The 20,816-nt window shown below is 45.8% G+C and overlaps 1 protein-coding gene across 3 annotated transcripts in view; it reads left to right on the plus strand.

Annotated features, from left to right (window-relative positions):
- NOL9 (nucleolar protein 9) overlaps nt 1-20,816 on the plus strand; it is a 160,876-nt gene that overhangs the window by 38,569 nt on the left and 101,491 nt on the right. For all 3 annotated transcript variants that reach the window (XM_078642549.1, XM_078642547.1, XM_078642548.1), the window contains 3 exons: nt 14,897-14,994; nt 19,214-19,375; nt 20,256-20,553. In XM_078642549.1, coding sequence (XP_078498675.1) covers nt 14,897-14,994; nt 19,214-19,375; nt 20,256-20,553 — 558 coding nt within the window. The remainder of the gene's footprint in view (nt 1-14,896; nt 14,995-19,213; nt 19,376-20,255; nt 20,554-20,816) is intronic.

Raw genomic sequence — 20,816 nt, forward strand, 5'->3', positions numbered from 1 at the left:
CCTTAACTTCCTATTTGCCTTAGAGCAAGAGGCATCAAACCATCTAGGTGTTTCCTCAGATTTCCTTGAAACAGGTCTGGAGATCTCACTTTTTATTACAGAGCAGAGTTCACTAAATGATGTGATTATATTACCCCCGTGGTCATCGATGGTGAGGCAGGTGTCAATCAAGGCTGGATGTTTTTTAATAACTTTTGCCAGGATTCCCCGGTTGTTCACACCCCTCCAAATTACCCTCAATTTGTCAGTTGAAACTTCCAAGTTTCTTGCACCTATTTCATTTTGTGGGCACTTACCCCTCGGAAGTAGTAGGTGAATTACAATAGGGAAGTGGTCACTATATGCTTTACACACAACCTCCGCCTTCGTTAAAACATTAGCGACAGGGGGTGAAACAAATACATAATCAATCGTAGTACCACTACCATGACCAATAAAGGTGGGAAACGGGGCAGTGCTGGTTTCCGTACCAGCATGCTCCATGCAATTTACAAGTTCTCTGGTTGCAAGGAGATTTAAAAGTTCTATACCTCTTCTACAGGGGGGGTTTCTAAAGTGTAAGTGTGCATTGAAATCCCCTCCTATACAAATACCGTCGAATTTCCCATATTTCTGTCCATCCATAATTTCATCAATAAACTCAAATAAAAGAATAAAATTACGATTAGGTTGGGACAAAAAGTCGTTATTGTAGAAGTTGATCAAACATAGCCTTGTCCTTTTAATGTATGCCAATGCCATGAAACTTGGGCAATTGGTTTGGAGTGTATCGATTTTAACTTCTGCCAATATTTTAACCCAAATAGAGAGGCCCCCGCTAGGACGACCTAAAGGGAGGGCCAAGACAGTCCTGTTATGGCAGCTGTACCCCTCAAGTAGCAGATCATCGGTACACCAGGTTTCTTGGAACATTAGTACGTCATGACAAATGACCCAGTCCTTCCAAGATGTGATTTCCGACTTAGCCTTCAGGCCAGCAATGTTCCAACTGAGGATTGACAGATTTTTATCGGGCCTCAAGCAAGGGTCCTGGTCAGTTCCTAGGGAGAGTACTGTTGTAGTTTGCCCCTGTGGTTCGCATGATGTTTCAAGCAGAAAAGTTTCGGGTGTTAGCGGGGGTACCTCAGATAATGTTACCACTGTATGATCAAGAGCCGGACACACAGAGACAGGTTCTTCAGTAGTGGGAGGCAGTCAATCCAATGTACCCAAATCATGGAGTATTGAGAACCTGTTATGTAATGGAAGTACAGGTGGAGGCTGCATCATTCTGTGTGGAGGGCGATAAAAATAATTTAGCGGTAAGGGGGTCACCACAGTGGATGGGCCATGATGACCAAAGTTCTTGTTTAACAGATATTTCGCAGTACCATGGTTCCTGAAATTGACTATGATACAGTCCTCGTTAATGTTTTTGAAAAGAGGACCAACCCAAGTTACTCGGCGTGTGGATATGATTTCTTTGGAAACGTCGTAGCCGACCCCCTTGTGCTTGGTTAGCCAATCAATACATTTATTGTGCAATTGAACCCACGACTCTCCTTGCCCTTCCCTGAGGGGTGGAATGCCAGCCAGAACTAAGACATAAGGACACGCCTCAGGTGGAAGATGTAAGGCAGGGCCTTGATGTTTAAAAGGCCTAGTGTCTTCATGTGGGGTCTTATTGTGGCGCTGGCTGGAATTTGAAGAAACCATCTGCGTTGTTGTGCCTATAACGGAGTTACATTTATAATTAATCTTAGGTGCACTAGTAACAGTGGAGGGCAAGGAAGGTTTACTTAAAGAGTCAGGGGGATTACTTTCCCTTGTGTTTGTGATCGTCACAGATGGTACAGTCGTTAGCGGACCATTTGCAACTTGTAATTCCTTAACCCTATTTACTGTAGGCGGATTGCCATTTTTTGTGTGATCGCCGCTAGTGAGCGCACGGGTAGTAGATTCCAGGTCTTTTAGCAGACGTTCACCTCTTAATTTATCCAGGCACACTGTGCCTTTTCTTTTGGCATCATCATTTTTGATTAAAGTTTCCAGTCTGTCAAGTCTCTTAAAAATATTATTAAATTGTTTGATCATTTGACCTTCGAGTTGCTTAAAAATTGTATCCGCAATGGTCTCGATGAGATTCCCCTCTGATTTAGAGTGGCGACTATTTGCATTGGGAAAATCAGTCTGGGTGGAAATAGTCATTGAATTTAGACCATCATTATTTATAATAACGACATCATCCAGAGGTGGTTGGGCCTGCACGGATACTGTATTTTGTTTGTTTCTTCCCCCTGCTCCACATACTTTGTGGTGTTGGTTGATTAACACTCCTAGGGGGCTGCTTCCTTTTGTTATATGGTAGTTTTACTATTCCCCTTTTCCGCTTAGCTCCTGTATTCCCAGTGACCTCAGTGGTTGATGATGGAGGGGTAGGGTCCGGAGCTACGGCAGGGACTGTATGCGTAATAGTGTTTTCGTCCTCAAGGACAATTGGCAGATTAACAGCAGATTGTTGTTTTTCCACGATAACTTCAGGAAATATATGCATGTTACCACTTAAACTGCCTGTTGCAGTTAGTTGGATAGAGGTAAGTGAACCCATGGAGAGCCTCCTCTCAGTTTCGGCAATCTCATTGAATGCAGTGTCTAATAATGTCTCAAAGGACGTAATGAGGGATGCAGAGGTTTCAGCGACCTGGGTGACTGGGTCTATAGTTTTGCAAGAACCGTTACGTTTGGCCATTTTAACAGCCAACTAGCCAACTAAAACTGCTCACCTTTGAAGGGGGGGGCGTTAGATGGGTGGCCCGCCCGACCACTGTTGACCTCTGAGGGCCTTAGAGGGCCCGCCCTTTGCCCGGGCTTCGCACGGGTGCTCCCGCGCGCAACTCGCGGGTGCGAGGGGCGTTCCGTGCTTTATCGCGCCTCCGGGCGCTCCTGTGGCGTCACTCCCGCGCCTGCACCCGCCGGGGCACCTGGGAAGTGGAGTCCCGGCCCGTGCGGCGTCCTCGCTGTGGCGGTGGCGATGATGGCCGTTTCCCTCACGGCGGTACAGGAGTGGTTGCAGGGGCGCTGGCGCTGGCGCAGGCGCAAGGTTCGCTGGCCGTTTTCCTCACGGCTTCAAGTAAGTTCCCAATATGTGTTGTATTTACGTGACTTAGATGTATTGATATTACAAATAACAATGGCTTTTAATTTTTTTAAATAATTAATACTTGCATAAAAGTTATTGTAATTTATAATGGCAATAGCTTAAACTTGTGTAAATAACTCTTGTGAAGATTATGTTCAGTGTATTTTATTGTGACGAAAGTCCAAGAACAGAAGTGAAATATTAACATCTTTTTGTGACATTTGTAATAAAGCTTGAAACATTGAGAGAACATATTTGAACCAGTTGTTGTTGAATGGCTGCACAGATTGATGCTGTGGTAGCACTGCATGATGTTGTGGTGGCGATGAGTGATGCTGTGACGTTCAGTGATGCTGTGGTAGCGCAGAGTGATGCTGTGGTGCCCCTGAGTGATGCTGTGGTGCCCCTGAGTGATGCTGTGGTGCCCCTGAGTGATGCTGTGGTGCCCCTGAGTGATGCTGTGGTGCCCCTGAGTGATGCTGTGGTGCCCCTGAGTGATGCTGTGGTGCCCCTGAGTGATGCTGTGGTGCCCCTGAGTGATGCTGTGGTGCCCCTGAGTGATGCTGTGGTGCCCCTGAGTGATGCTGTGGTGCCCCTGAGTGATGCTGTGGTGCCTCCTGAGTGATGCTGTGGTGATGCGATAGAGTGAGTGCATAGATAGATAGATAGAGGGAGGGCGATAGATAGATAGATAGAGGGAGGGCGATAGATAGATAGATAGAGGGAGGGCGATAGATAGATAGATAGAGGGAGGGCGATAGATAGATAGAGGGAGGGAGGGCGATAGATGGATAGAGGGAGGGAGGGCGATAGATGGATAGAGGGAGGGCGATAGATGGATAGAGGGAGGGCGATAGATGGACAGAGGGAGGGCGATAGATAGATGGACAGAGGGAGGGCGATAGATAGATGGACAGAGGGAGGGCGATAGTTCTGTTGTGGTGGCGATGAGTGATGCTGTGACGTTCAGTGATGCTGTGGTAGCGCAGAGTGATGCTGTGGTGCCCCTGAGTGATGCTGTGGTGCCCCTGAGTGATGCTGTGGTGCCCCTGAGTGATGCTGTGGTGCCCCTGAGTGATGCTGTGGTGCCCCTGAGTGATGCTGTGGTGCCCCTGAGTGATGCTGTGGTGCCCCTGAGTGATGCTGTGGTGATGCGATAGAGTGAGTGCGATAGATAGATAGATGGAGGGAGGGCGATAGATGGACAGAGGGAGGGCGATAGATAGATGGACAGAGGGAGGGCGATAGATAGATGGACAGAGGGAGGGCGATAGTTCTGCAGAGAAGCGCCTAGAAACGAGTTGATAACCCTATGTTTCTACCCCCCACTTTATGCTTTTTAGGTCGAGCCTATCCCATTCCACAGGAATGGAAAGGGGAGAATTTTAGTGGGCGAAATAAGTTCTCAAACCATCGGGCGGATTTCAAACCGTTCACGTGAACACAAGCACGCGCATTTCCCCACATCAAAGCCATCAGCCTCCCTCCCACAGGCTTCCCCAGCGTGCGCAGTGCGCGCTGGCCTCACTTCTCCTCCCCCCTAATTGATTGCACTTTCACGGCCGCCAGGCCGTGAGCTACATCAAAGGGTTCTGCTGCCCCGCCCGCTGCTTCACGGCCGCTCACATTTATTTTTTTCCTTGTTTTTCACGTTAGTCTCCGATTAGCTTCCCGCCTCCCCCTCCTTCCTTCTCCGTTGCTTTTCACGTTAGTCTCCATCCGATTAGCTTCCCCCCCTCCCGCCTCCCTCTCCTTCCTACTCCGTTGCTTTGTCAGGTTAGTCTCCATCCGATTAGCTTCCCCCTTCTCGCCTCCCACTCCTTCCTTCTTTGTTGCTTTTCCCGTTAGTCTCCATCCGATTAGCTTCCCGCCTCCCCCTCCTACCTACTCCGTTGCTTTTCATGTTAGTCTCCATCCGATTAGCTCCCCCCCCCCTTTATCATTGCTGCTAATCTTGGATGAGAGCCTACGTCCCATTGTCACTGGCTTTGTTACTTAAATCTGTGGAGATTGAGTGCTATCGGGACACGCTTCCAGATCTATTTACAGACTGCAATATTTGTATTGGCATTTGGGGGGGTGAAAGGTGCTTTATAGAAAAACAGCAACAAACAAATTTCGCCCCAAAGTTTTACCTGGTTATGCAGTGAACATTACTGAATGCAACAAGGCTTGAGTGCAACCGATCGTGGTCAAGTCAGGCCTCGGTCACGCCCTCACTATGTCTCACTAACTCGCCAGTACTCTCTACCGCGTCACTGCAACGCCCTACCACTCCACCACTCACTAACTCCCTCACTGCAGCACACTCTCACTCCACTTTCTTGTTTTTCACGTTAGTCTCCATCCAATTAGCTTCCCGCCTCCCCCTCCTTCCTTCTCCGTTGCTTTTCCCGTTAGTCTCCATCCGATTAGCTTCCCCCCTCCTGCCTCCCCCTCCTTCCTACTCCGTTGCTTTTAACGTTAGTCTCCATCCTATTAGCTTCACCGTTCTCGCCTCCCCCTCCTTCCTTCTCTGTTGCTTTGTCAGGTTAGTCTCCATCCTATTAGCTTGTTCCCTTATAGCCCCCCCTCCTTCCTTCTCGTTGCTTTTCACGTTAGTCTCCATCCTATTAGCTTCCCCCTTCTCGCCTCCCCTCCTTCCTTCTCCGTTGCTTTTCACGTTAGTCTCCATCCTATTAGCTTCCCCCCCTCCTGCCTCCCCCTCCTTCCTACTCCATTGCTTTTCACGTTAGTCTCCATCCTATTAGCTTCCCCCCCGCCTCCCCCTCCTTCCTACTCCGTTGCTTTTCACGTTAGTCTCCATCCTATTAGCTTCCCCCCCGCCTCCCCCTCCTTCCTACTCCGTTGCTTTTCACGTTAGTCTCCATCCTATTAGCTTCCCACCCTTCTCGCCCCCCTCCTTCCTTCTCCGTTGCTTTTCACGTTAGTCTCCATCCTATTAGCTTCCCCCTTCTCGCCTTCCCCTCCTTCCTTCTCCGTTGCTTTTCACGTTAGTCTCCATCCGATTAGCTCCCCCCCCCCCCTTTATCATTGCAGCTATGCTTGGACGAGAGCCTACGTCCCATTGTCACTGGCTTTGTTACTTAAATCTGTGGAGATTGAGTGCTATCGGGACACACCTCCAGATCTATTTACAGACTGCAATATTTGTATTGCCATTTTGGGGGGTGAAAGGTGCTTTATAGAAAAACAGCAACAAACAATTTCGCACCAAAGTTTTACCTGGTTATGTAGTGAACATTACTGAATGCAACAAGGCTCGAGTGCAACCGTTCGTGGTCAAGTCAGGCCACAATCACGCCCTCACTATGACTCACTAACTCGCCAGTACTCTCTACCGCCTCACTGCGACGCCCTACCACTCCACCACTCACTAACTCCCTCACTGCAGCACACTCCCTCTCAAGTCCTCACCACAGCCCTCACTGCAACATCCTCCCACTCCAGCATTCTCTAGAGCCCTCGCTGCAACGCCCTACCACTCACTAACTCCCTCACTGCAGCACACTTTCACTCAAGTCCTCACTACAACCCTCACTGCAACATCCTCCCACTCCAGCATACACTAGAACCCAGCATACACTAGAACCCTCACTAAAACGCAATTTCACTCATTACAACCCTCACTGCACCAGACTCCCACACCTGTGCTCACTAAAACAATCACTGCAACACCCTGCCGCTCCAGCACTCTCTAACCCCTCGCTGCAACACTCAGCCTCCTGCACTCACTAAACCACTCACTGCATGACACTCCCACTCCGCAACTCACTACAACCCTTCCTGCAACACGCTCCCACTCCACCACTCATAAAACCCTCACTGTGACACCTACCACTACCAGCGGTCACTACAGTGCTCACTGCAACAACGCTCACTCTCCAGCACTCAGTAAGCCTCTCGCTGCAACACACTCCCCTCAGAACTCCCTGAATCCTTCACTGCGACCTCTAGACAGATCTCTGCACTGGCACGCCTCAGCTCTAACTGCACCCGCTTTAGTCCTTTCTGTCCCTGTCCAACCCTCATTGCACCCTCCTAGCCCTCGCTCTGCCTGCTTCGATCGCCATACTCCAGCTCACTGCATACCCCTTCCTTCTTAAGCACCACCACAGCATCACTCAGCACCACCACAGCATCACTCAGCACCACCACAGCATCACTCAGCACCACCACAGCATCACTCAGCACCACCACAGCATCACTCAGCACCACCACAGCACCACCACAGCACCACCACAGCGCCACCACAGCGCCACCACAGCATCACTCAGCGCCACCCCAGCACCACTCAGCGCCACCCCAGCACCACTCAGCGCCACCCCAGCACCACTCATCGCCACCCCAGCACCACTCATCGCCACCCCAGCACCACTCATCGCCACCCCAGCACCACTCATCGCCACCCCAGCACCACTCATCGCCACCCCAGCACCACTCATCGCCACCCCAGCACCACTCATCGCCACCCCAGCACCACTCATCGCCACCACATTGAAGAAATGTAGTCTTCATTCTCAGGGAATACTTACTAATAGAAAAAAGAACTTGGCACAGACCCTGAAAATATGAAAAGACCTCTTTATTAAATTTAATAAGTGAGGCCACGTCACACAGAAGCCGTAGCAACTGAATGAGGTAGTCTGAGGAATACAGAAAACAGAGGCCTTTTATATGCTTAGGGTTACAAACTTCAGCATACAAGTAAGGGGCAGTCCTAGCTTTTGCAAGCATGCAAAAAATGCCTAACATGGACATGCAAGGTCTGCCAAACGACAAACCCATTTTACAGTTGTCCGGACCATAATCAATCATTGAACAAACCCAACATTCTTCTTTAGACAAGCCGGACACACCCATAATAAAAGGACCACAACCCATATCATAATCAGACCATAAAAGACGGAACAGAAAACAGACAAGAAGCAGGATAAGGGGTGTGTGTGTGTGTGCATACCAAACTCTACAATGTCCTGTGCTTTGATCCTCAATCTTGATCAGCTAAAGGGCAGGAACTGGTTTAACAAGGTCAGCTTCAGGCAACAGGGTCAGTTCACGCAGGTCAAACAGGAGTCAGCATGAACTCGAGCTAAGGTGTACATGTCCTCAAAAGACTAGTTTCAGCCACAATCATGGCCTATGTGAGGGCAACCACAAAATGGCTGCCATACACAAAATGGAACCCATGGTTCAGAATTCACAGAACCTCAACATCATCACTCGGCACCACCACCACATCATCACTCGGCACCACCACCACATCATCACTCGGCACCACCACCACATCATCACTAGGCGCCACCACCACATCATCACTAGGCGCCACCACCACATCATCACTAGGCGCCACCACCACATCATCACTCGGCGCCACCACCACATCATCACTCGGCGCCACCACATCATCATCATCACTCTGGCGCCACCACATCATCATCACTCTGGCGCCACCACATCATCATCACTCTGGCGCCACCACATCATCATCACTCTGGCGCCACCACATCATCATCACTCTGGCGCCACCACATCATCATCACTCTGGCGCCACCACATCATCATCATCACTCTGGCGCCACCACATCATCATCACTCTGGCGCCACCACATCATCATCACTCTGGCGCCACCACATCATCATCACTCTGGCGCCACCACATCATCATCACTCTGGCGCCACCACATCATCATCACTCTGGCGCCACCACATCATCATCACTCTGGCGCCACCACATCATCATCATCATCATCACTCTGGCGCCACCACATCATCATCATCACTCTGGCGCCACCACATCATCATCATCATCACTCTGGCGCCACCGCATCATCATCATCATCACTCTGGCGCCACCACATCATCATCATCATCATCACTCTGGCGCCACCACATCATCATCATCATCACTCTGGCGCCACCACATCATCATCATCATCACTCTGGCGCCACCACATCATCATCATCATCACTCTGGCGCCACCACATCATCATCATCATCACTCTGGCGCCACCACATCATCATCATCATCACTCTGGCGCCACCACATCATCATCATCATCACTCTGGCGCCACCACATCATCATCATCACTCTGGCGCCACCACATCATCATCATCACTCTGGCGCCACCACATCATCATCACTCTGGCGCCACCACATCATCATCACTCTGGCGCCACCACATCATCATCACTCTGGCGCCACCACATCATCATCACTCTGGCGCCACCACATCATCATCACTCTGGCGCCACCACATCATCATCACTCTGGCGCCACCACATCATCATCACTCTGGCGCCACCACATCATCATCACTCTGGCGCCACCACATCATCATCACTCTGGCGCCACCACATCATCATCACTCTGGCGCCACCACATCAGCATCACTCTGGCGCCACCACAGCATCACTCTGGCGCCACCACAGCATCACTCTGGAACACCACAGCATCACTTTGGGCCTCCACAGCATCACTCACTAATGGGCACCACGACATCACTATGCGCTACCACAGCATCACTGAACGCCACTGCATCACTCGTCGCCACCACAACATCACTTCGCGCCATCACAGCATCACTTCGCGCCATCACAGCATCAATCTGTGCTACCATTCAACAACAACTGGTTCAAATATGTTCTCTCAATGTTTCAAGCTTTATTACAAATGTCACAAAAAGATGTTAATATTTCACTTCTGTTCTTGGATTTTCGTCACAATAAAATACACTGAACATAATCTTCACAAAAGTTATTTACAAAAGTTTAAGCTATTGCCATTATAAATTACAATCACTTTTATTTAAGTATTAATTATTTAAAAAAATTAAAAGCCATTGTTATTTGTAATATCAATACATCTAAGTCACGTAAATACAAAACATGTTGCATTACAAATGCTATAGGTGTCACATTTGCAAAAGTTATAACTATTGGCATTGTAAATGACATTAATTTAGCTATTTTTAAAACCAACACATAATTGTCATTTACAAGACCAATAGATCAAACTTTCCTAATGCGAGACCTATTGCATTGCAAATGCTTGTTGTAATGATGTTTGTAACGTTGTATCTCTTGTAATGAAATGTGTTCTATTCTAAAACCTGTAACACCTTTGGGTAATGTCCGCAGTGTATAAAAATGCAAAATAAATCCAACTTAGTGATCTGTGGAGATATGGGGTGCTGTGGACGTATGCAAGGACTGAATGCACACATGAGCGCTCTGAAGCTACAGTTGCACTCTTCCAATATACAGAGTAAAATGACTCCTATCAGTGTCATAACAAAACCCGAGTGAGCAAACATTGTTTGAAGCTACTGTTTCCTCTAATGGTCACGTAGCTCTGCTGTCTGAGGTTTCTAATTCCAGCATGACAGCTCAGTCTTGTGTCCTCCTAAAGGGACCACAAGGGAGCCAATTTTTATTGCGTGCCCAGTGCCCACAGAGATGCTCATTAGTTATCCTTTGATGAAATTCGGAAGTGTTGAGGAGACCTTGTCAAGCTGCTCAGCTACCACAGGACTGTTTACATGACGAAATGCCATCCCTTCTCCGAAGATGTGAGGAGAGGAGAGTTGTACTCTGTATTAAATGGCTGCACTGACATTGGAAAGGAAGATACCCGCATGACTCTTTGAAATGACAAAATGCTGCGTCTTCTCTGATTTCCGCAGAGGGGATATGACCGTGTCTGCTAGAAAGGCTGTTTAGCTGGAGACCCTCAAGAAAGCTCAATGATATGCCAGCCTTTTCTTGGGTGATATGCGGAGAAAAGAGATCGCGGCTCTGTTAGAGCAAGCTTATATTCTTGTGTCACTGTTTGAAACCATGAAAGGACAGCCTTTTCTCTGGTGAGATGCACGGAGGAGAGCTCAACGTTTCAAGTTACACGGCTGTTCTGCTAGAGGTATCTCCGTTTCTTTCATGATGGTGTGAAATGATGACATGCTACCCCCTTTCAAATGATTTGCGAGACAAACACATGGGCATGGATATTCATTTGTGTGAAGCAAAGGACTGCAGAATACCTTTGGTGTAGGTTACATGGTCAGGTCACAGTTGCACCATCAAGCCAGGCCTAAAAATCCATGTAGGTCAATGGCCCACAGACAGAGTGCTGCTTAGGGACTGGTGCTGAAGATGTGTCCTGGTGTTACTGGTTTCTACCGGCCCGTAAAATAACTGCGGTGGGGGCAGGAGCGCGCCACCAGGTACGAGACTCCTGGCCCTTTATTACAGCTTTGGGTGAACTCGTGGCCCGCGAGAGAAGGGCGGCGAGGAGCGGAGACATCTTGCTCGGTGTGTGGCCAGGGAGCGGGCAGTGGCGTGGGGCGAGATTGAGAGGCATGAAGTGAGGCTGCGGTCGGGAGTCGGATTAAAGCACAAGACCGGCAACAGCGTAGGGCAAGCTCGCTGTCTACTGAAGTGGTGAGTAGCCAGCGGAATCAACCCACAAACCCACCCAGCACCTACTGGATTACCCGCTGAGGGCTCCGCCAAAAATGAAACACAACGAAGCGTGCGTTTGCAGCGCGCGTTCGCATCGTATTAAAAAAATGAAAGTGAAACTTTAGAAGCAAGCGCGAATAATGATACTTGAGGAGCAAGGGCGTCTTGAAAAGCGCGTCCACAGACCCTAATAGGCGCGTGCCCCGGTCTGTACCACTTGGCAGGCAAGTCAATCACAATAGATCTCGCTGGCGACAGCGCTTTCGCGCTGCATCACCAGCGAGACCTAAAAAGGAAACCTGCATATTCTACTTGGTTTCCCTAAAACTAAACTAAATTGGATTATTGTAAAGTAAATTCTTGTACAAAAGGCTATCCGACTTCTGGTTGGCGTATGAGGATGTGCCACATATTCTGTATATTATACATCCGTGCCATTTGGGGCAGAGCCCGAAACTAGTCTGCATGCCATAATTGCCTTGAGGAGTCAGTAAAATTAGAGTACAACAAGGTGTGCATTCTACCACTTGTTTTGAAAATAAACCTTTTGCCAGCCCCAAAGCTTACTTTTTAAAACGTATAGACCACCCATATGGTAGGCGCTAAACAGCCCATAAGGCAGGGTGCTTGCATTTAAAAAGTTGGACATGCCATGTACTTTTAAGTTTTACATGTCTTGATAGTGGAAGACTCCTACATTCATTTTTCACTTCTGTAATGCCTACCTCTCCCATAGAATAGCATTGGGTTACATTATTACATTTAATAAGTGATCGATGTTGCTAATGAGCTGGTGGGAATGTCATATTTGCACTCCAATGAATTGTAATTGAAAAAAAACCCTTTAACTGTAAAGTCAGAATTTAAGTCCCAATTCTGAAAATTACACTTCTATAAAGTTGGCATTTTCTTATTGTATTCCTCCCAAACAGTGTCACAAAGGGCGACTGGGCATTGGCAGAATGGGCGGTGGAGGGCTGTCACCTACCACACTTGCATTTCAATAGGGCTGCCTCCTGCACTCCCAAAGGATTTCACCCTAGATTTGTCACTTCAGACATCGTGGGCCCTGGGCATGGGAAGGAAGTAAGTTTAAGAACCAGGTGTGGAAGGGGGTGGGGGGGAATCTAGAGGTTTCTCCAATAACATAAATAAAATATTGGACCCTGAGACCCACGGTGAACCTGGTGACACAACAGAAGGGCTTCCTTGCTGCTTGACGCCTGCCCTGCTCTGAGAAGGAAGACTGGACCTGCTTCCTTCATCCCAGGCTACCTGAGTCACTGCAAAGGTCAGCTGGCCGACCTCCTGTTCTGAGCTACAGGGACATAACAAGCTCCAGAGGTCTCCCTTGCAACTACCCCGCTGACCTGCTGCACTTGACATACAAATGACCTGCATTAGCCCTGCTGGCTTCTGCTGGAGTGAGTTCCTCATTCTTCAGAGGTGCTTCCCAAGGTCCTGGGCCCTTGACTGGCATCAGACAGAACTCTTCTTGGCCTAACTGAAGGTGCCACCAAAACCAGTGCGAAGTCCTGTAAAACCTCAGCACACAACTGCAGGATTTATTTGAACAGACACGGAGCGCCGAGTGACACAAAGCCTTGCTGCACTGCTAACCGCTTCATCAGAACCGACTCCGAGTGGCGCAAAGCCTCACTGCACCCCTTTATCGGAACGGACTCCAAACAACGTAAGGTCTCGCTACACCACGCAGACCACACAGTAAAGACATAAGATACAAACCTAAGCGGGGAAAACTGTTCCGGTGTGCTGCCTTTGCCCCATCACAGTCTGCTTGAACTTGTGACTTTGTTCCTGTCCGTGCAACCAGATACCCTCAGTTAATAGTTGACGGGGAGTGATATGTAGGCTGGTCTGATTAATCCAGGCGTATTTGGGTGCTATGTGCTCTGATCTGTGAATGGCTCGGATTTGAAAGCTGTACTGGACCGGACATTGGCACTATAATTGAGATATGTGCTGATCATTTTTTTGTCCGGACTTCTGATTCTGTTTCTATGAGGTCCTTTTGTATTTTTTCTGAGTGCGTTTAACTCAGTTTACACAAATTACTTCAATTGGTTGCTCTTTAAAAAAAAAATCCCCTATCCTGATGATGACCTTGTAAACATTATAGGTCGAAACGCTGTTGACGCCTGTCTTTGGCATATATATTCATGAGGAAGCCTTGATTGCTTTTTTGTTCTTGTTATTTGTTGGACTTATTTTTTCTAAGTTTTGTCTCCCTCTGCCATTGTTTTCTTGGTTACACTGCAAACCATGTTTTTAGTGATGGTTCATTGTGTAACTGTGTGAGCACCTTTTATGTATTCTTTAATTGTTTTTATAAATCTGCTGTTTTTAGTGAAAATGTTTTTGTATCCATTCTCGTTTTCTGTATTGGGTACCCCTTTAAGATTTCCTGTTTAGCGGTTTAGTTTTTTTTTTGTATTTTTTTGTTTCCGTGCATATACATTTTTAATAGCTTATTGTTCATTTTCCCGAACCATTGTAGCTGTAATATCTCAGTTAGTAGTTGGCACTCTTTTTTTCAAAAGACTTTGAAAGTGCATATCTTTGGTTCTACTGATTGGATTTTTGTTGTTTTGGGGGATTTTTCTTTTGTTTTTTCACTTTATTAATGTTGGTGTACTGCATAAATACTTTACACTTATCCTCAAATGAAGCCTGACAGTTTTTTTTGCCAAGTTTCCAGAGGATTTAGCACAAGTTAATTTAGTAACTTTTGCGGTTCACCCTGACACGGAATGTGGTTGTTGTTTGAAAAGAGTTTCTCCCCCCCACCAACCAATAACTAATTTCTCGCATGCACGTACTGAAAGCACAATGTAGGTACTATTTCCCTACCTAAACATTATTAAAGTAGAAGTAAAAGTGACTTGACTCAGCAGTGTTAGTTCACCTAAAGGTTTTGGCTTCAGCAGAGACCACCGTTCCTTCATTACTGTCCGTTTCAGGGGATCATTTCCACGCAGTTGTGGTATATTCTGCCTGTTCCTATATAAGGGAAGCAGTTGCAAGCATAATTCTGGCCACTTATTGGTATTTAGGTTGACTGTGTAAGGCACTGGAGGGTGGAGTGGGATTAAAAGTAGAAATGTATATTTAGTCTCAATCTAGTATAGTCTAGTATGCACGTAGAATAAAGTGAATTGTAATGTGTTCAGAACACTTCAGCAAGATGTAGTGTTACTGTTGAACATTTGAGTTTCAGGTCTTTAAACCTGACCAAAGGTGGAATTCAAGATGCCAACTTTCATCATATTTTGTTTTTTTAAAAACTTTTTTTAAGGATTCCATGTGTTGAATATTTGGAGTGCGATGTTGGTCAAACAGAGTTCACACCTCCCGGGTGCGTATCACTTCTCGACATAACAGAGCCCCTCCTTGGTACGTATACCTAGTACACCCTCTTAAAATGAATGCACTGAGTACGCAGATTATATTGCTTCAAGCTTGCATGCAAATTATTTTCTTCTTTGCGCTCCAATAGTGTATTGTCAATGCCTGCAGGATTCACCTTTTTAACCAAAAAATACTTTTTATGCGGAGAATAATTGAGTGTTGAAAGGGATGCTTCACAATTCTCTTAAGCATTAGCCTTCAGCTCATCATAATCAAACTGACGGGAACTCTGTTTAACACATTAAACAGCTCTTTACATGTGGGATGGGCTCTGTCAGAGACTGAAGATTTTACTTGTGGTTTTTTTTTTTTGCATTCTATAATTTAGTTGGTTACTTACATGTTAAAGATCAGATAGCTCAATCATCCAATGGTGTTTCATAGGTTTTCGGGGAAAATTTACCAAAATCTAGATAGGCTCCCATCATAAAGTTCCTTGATATTTGATGCTTTGAGTGATTGTTATAGCAGTCTATTTACTTTAGATTAACTTCATGCCAGCTCCGTGGTGTACCAAGTACAAATGTAAGTTATAGGAATTTCTTTTTGAAGTCTCACTACAGTACAGCATATTATCCTAACAGTTGCTTTGGTATTGTTTGTTCACTGTTTAGAAGTTCTCCTTTTGCTTTATGTTAGTTTTCACCACATTAAAGTTCAAATCCCAGCGTTATTGGGGTCTCTACAAGTGTAATTGCAAAACAATCATAACTGTCCCTGCAGGTGAATTTAGATTTTTTTTAAAAAATGTTTATTATTCTATATATTCTAAAAATACATCCATTTTAACTGTTGTAATTCAACTTTAGGTTCACACTTCGTTTAAGATATATGCAATTTTATTTCATTTTAAATTTTGATGATAGCTTCACCTTAAAGTTTCTGTTGGCTCCTCTACAGATAAATGCCAATGCACCTTTAAGGTCCCTATCACACTCTAATGAAAGAACCTAGTCATAAAAACACATCACCATAAAGACTACCATCAAAAATGTTAAGATACCAACTTACACTCCTGACTCCAGTGGCAATATATCAATAAATGGCAATCTCTACATGCTTGCATGGGTTGGTGGTAAGTGACCTGGTCAGGCTCACACACCCTCATTACCTATAGAGGCTTTGAGCTGGTAACCCACACCCTTAAAATGCCAGAGAAAGAGGATAGTTAGCACATCAAGCATGTGAGCAAATACCACACTACACCTACAAAGTCTCAAATAGTAGAAGCAAGAAATGTACTTCCGACTAATAGGAGCAGTCACTCTCTGGGTCCCACATCACAGTTTAAGGTAGGGATCTGAACACTAAAATATGGGTCGAGGTGGAGAGTCACAAGACCTAATCTCCACTAGTAGTTTTTGGCCAACTCCCCACCAGACCCTTAAACTCAAAACCGCACTAAAGATCCAATGGGAACAATGGGCATTGTACTGCATAAAACTACTGTAACGTAATGCACCCCATTAAAGAAGGATGTATCTGTCTCTGCAGATCGTTACTTCCCTGTATCTTTCCTCTCTTCAGTGACAGTGAAGTGGAAGGCTGTAGAGACGGATACACAGTTCACTCCTTCCCTGTAATTGAGAGAGATTGGAACACAATTGCAGATGCCGCTGCTCATTTTTCTAGGACAGTGGGGACTTAATGGTCCCCGCATCCCCGCAATACTCAGGAAAGTATGTGAGAGCAAGCTACTGTTACTATGCTTGAACAGGATTTGAAGGAGCTGGGACTACATTGGTTTGAAGACTGCCCCTCCCTTGAGTTGCATAAACAACAATTGATGGACGGAATGTTGCACAATGGCAAAACATTTACCCCCAGTCACAGATCTGGGTTTAATCCATCGTTATTTTGCTCACCCCCCCAGTTCAGACATGGCCATATGCAAATCAGTCTTGACCCTCTGCCTCATGGGAACAGACCAACCCGAACTGCCAAGCCATGTCTTCCCTGGACCGGAAGCAAGCATCCTAGGACCGGTTTCCGGCTATCAGCCAGGAAAGCGCAATTCCAGTGGCATGGAGAGCACGGGACTCGCATCTGAGCATACCCGTCTCACTCGGGGTGACAAATGCAAAAACAATTGATGGACGGAATGTTGCACAATGGCAAAACATTCACCCCCAGTCACAGATCTGGGTTTAATCCATCGTTATTTGGCTCACCACACCAACCCAGTTCAGACATGGCCATATGCAAATCAGTCTTGACCCTGTGCCTTATGGGAACAGTCCAGACCTAACTGCCAAGCCATGTCTTCCCTGGACCGGAATCGAGCATCCTAGGACCGGTTTCTGGCTATCAAAATCTCCTTAAAACAGATTTTTAGAGGCTTAAAGGGAGAAGTGAGTGAAGTCACATAATTCTTCAGCAAAGAGGGACTCACCCGGAAGGTGGTAGATGTTACGTAGTCCAATCGGGGGAGAGCTTTCAACTGCGAGTTCAACGCCACATGAACAGAGTTCTTCAGAAGGGAGAGTTGCAACTCCCATTTTAAGGATTAAAGTAAGTCCACCCCCTTTTCTGTTGGGTCTGTCTTGTCAAATGATGTAGTAGCCGGGGGGGGGGGGGAGGGGGAGTGAGTAGATCTAGAATAGCTGTTGAGTGGTCATTGAGCCAAGTTTCAGTAAGGAAGGCAATGTCAATAGCCTCACTAAGGATGGTTTCTGAAATCTCAGGAGCATGAAGTTAACAAGCATGCAAGAGAAGGGATTAGGATTATCCTTTGCAGGTTTAAGGGAGTTTATGATTGTGATTTGTGCAGGAGGTGTAGGTGAGGAGGGAGTAGTAGGGATTCGGTTGATGCCCACAATGATTGGGATAGAGGAGTAAGGGAGGTGATTTGTCGGCAGAGGCTTAGGGAGATCAGAATTGCACAGGTAGTTTAGAGCAGACATGGAGCACACAGTACGGCGAGGCCTGAGTGCTGGTGTGCAAAGGGGTATGGTCAGCCATTGCACATGTTGGGGGAGGTTACGAGAGGAAGACAGACGTGTTTCAGATAATTTGGGGCAAATCCTGGTGTTAAGGATGGACAGATCTCCTCTGATCTGAGTTAGTTCAGTAGCCATAGCATTGAGTTTACTTTCCATACGGTTGAGTGTCTGTGCAATAAAGTTGGGGAGGGGGTGGGCGGTGGGGTAAGAGAGAGAGGAGAAAACCCACAGAAAAGGGGTTACTGTTGACAGTGGAAGGCAGTCTGTTAAGTTGGGGTTGAGCGGGTCTGGAGAGGGAGTAAAAGTGATCGAACAGCCATTACGTAGATTCTGCGAGGAGTGAATTGGTACAGTCAAACCATCAGGGGATAGAGATACATTATAGATGTATAGATCGATCTTGCTTGTGGAGAATGTCAATAGGAGTCAGGGGCTTAGACATAACGGAGAGAGAGGAAGGCAGCAAGGAATGAAGGAGGGAGGGAGGGAGGGAGAGAGAGAGAGAGAGAAGAGTTGGAGGGAGAATCTCACTTCCAGCCAGTAGGTAACTGTTCTGTAGTACTTAATCACGTAGGCTGGATTCACAAGTGTAGACGTGATTAATGTTGATCGCATGCAGTAGTTAAATGCTAACTGAGTTTTAACAAATAAGATAAGCCCAACATACTTTAAATTAACTTGTTTGCTGTCACAGCAAAATAGCAACTAGAGATTTAGCCTCCCCCAGAACATAAACGGTAAACTCGCTATCTATATTCAGACCTAAGAAACTAAAAAATAACCCAATGCTTGAGTAGGTGATTCTGATGAGATGTAACGCCTGGCTAATTACAGATTCAATTCTGTAACCAAGTACTTAAACTGTCATCTACTTTGTAAGGTAAAAAAAGAAAGCCAAGCAAATGTGTGCTTCTTTGAAAGTGATCATTTGCAGTATTTTCTTGGATGCAAGTCTGGTTTGAGATTACAAGGCTTCGATGCTGCAGCCTCATCTAACCTCTAGGTATGCTCAGAAAAATAGTTTATGGTATATTAGACCTTTATCTCCACTGGTATGTTAGTCAACGTGTTAGTGCTGCGTGTCCATGTAGGATCCGACTCAACTGGTTATGGTGACAATCTCATTAACGCAATGCTTAACATGACCCTCGACTACTTGGATTTCTTAATCATTTGCTTCCACCACCTTATTGAGAGGCTTGTCATTTTACTTTTTCTTTCTGTTTAGTTTTTTACTTTCAAAAAATATATTATTTCTTTAGGTCCTCCGTTTACGCACCAGAGGGAGCCACGAAGAATGGTCTATTATGGGGAGGCTTCATGTGAAAATGATTTAGAAAGATATATTGATGCAGTGAAATATGTCAGCGGTTCCTATAAGAGAGAGGCACCTCTTATCATCAATACTTTGGGTTGGGTGAAAGGTAAGTGTTGAAGTTTTGTTGTTCATAATGTCTTCAAAGATAGTATTCGTTCTTAAGTTAATTCTTTTGTATAACCGATATTGCCAACTTTACCTGTACCTGTCAGTTTGCCACTATGCACTGTATTACATTGGCATTTTAATATATTCTCAGCTGTGTATAATCATTACTTGTACAAATGTTTAGTTCTTTGTATTCACTCGTACCTATATTAGGTTCCTGCTATGCAACCATTCCTACTTAATTATCTATCAGTTTTTTGCTATGCACTGACAGTACTTCCAACTATGAACACCTTCATGCTTCGGTTATTGTCAGTTGCCTGCTATGCTCCTGTTGGTCTGCTATATCCGTACATCCTTCAGTTTCCAGCTTAGCTTATGGTCCTACTAGTATTGCCCCCCCCCTCCCACTTCTATGCCCTTATTCTTGAGTTAGTATCAGTTTGTTGATCTGTAAGCCCGCGTAGTTCTGTAGCAAAAGTGGCTTTGTGTCCGATTTCTGCTGTGATTGGGTAAATACTTCTCAGCTGCTTTCTTAATGTTTGCGGTCCTGTTCCATTCCTGCTATGTAGCTAGAGCTCCTGCAGGTAACCGCCCATATTTGGCTTTGTTCCCTCCTGTTTAATATAGATGATTTGGCTCATGAAGGGTTTGCGGTGTGTTCTTATGTTGATAACTGTCCATTTTCTACTATGCATGCTGTACTACTTTTGGTTACAATCTGTTTTTTGCTGTGCTCAATCTTGCATGTTATTGTATTTACCCTTCTGTGTACACTCTTGTACTGAATCCCTGACCTCTTTCTGCTCTTTCTTTGTCTGTCTTGTTCAGCGTGTACAATGTTACATTTAGACTACTGTTTGCTTATTTTACCACAGGATTTGGTCTAATGCTTTTGATTGATCTAATAAGACTGGTGTCTCCGAGTCACATTGTCCAAATCTCTGTGAAGGACTGTGATGACATGCCACAGCTTACACCACAGTATATTCACGAAGCCTGTGGGCTACATACAAAAGGAAAACCACAAGTAAAACATAAAAATGTAGGGATCAGTCCCGAGGATGAAGAGCCGATGGAAGAAAGTGGTGGCAATTGTCATTTCCAGATATCGACAGAACATGAACTGCTAAGTGTTTCTTCAGAGTTTTCTGGTGCAGGGGACTCCAATAACATGTAAGCCATTACAGATCATTGTCAATTTGTCATTAATGAAAATATTGATTCTAATCCGACGTCCTGGAATGAAATCACCCTGTTAAATCAATCAGTATATTTGTAAAATTACAGCTCCATGGTGGCTTAACATACTTTTTTGTGTTTTTACCAAAGGCTATTGTGCCATTACTGTGTTTATTTCAGCTAGCTGGGAAGGGCAAGATTAGCTTCGATTTAACTGAAATAAGCACGTATGAAAATGGAAAATAATGAAAACAAAA

Source organism: Lissotriton helveticus, chromosome 5_1 (genome assembly GCF_964261635.1).
Source record: "Lissotriton helveticus chromosome 5_1, aLisHel1.1, whole genome shotgun sequence".
Lineage (NCBI taxonomy): Eukaryota > Metazoa > Chordata > Amphibia > Caudata > Salamandridae > Lissotriton > Lissotriton helveticus.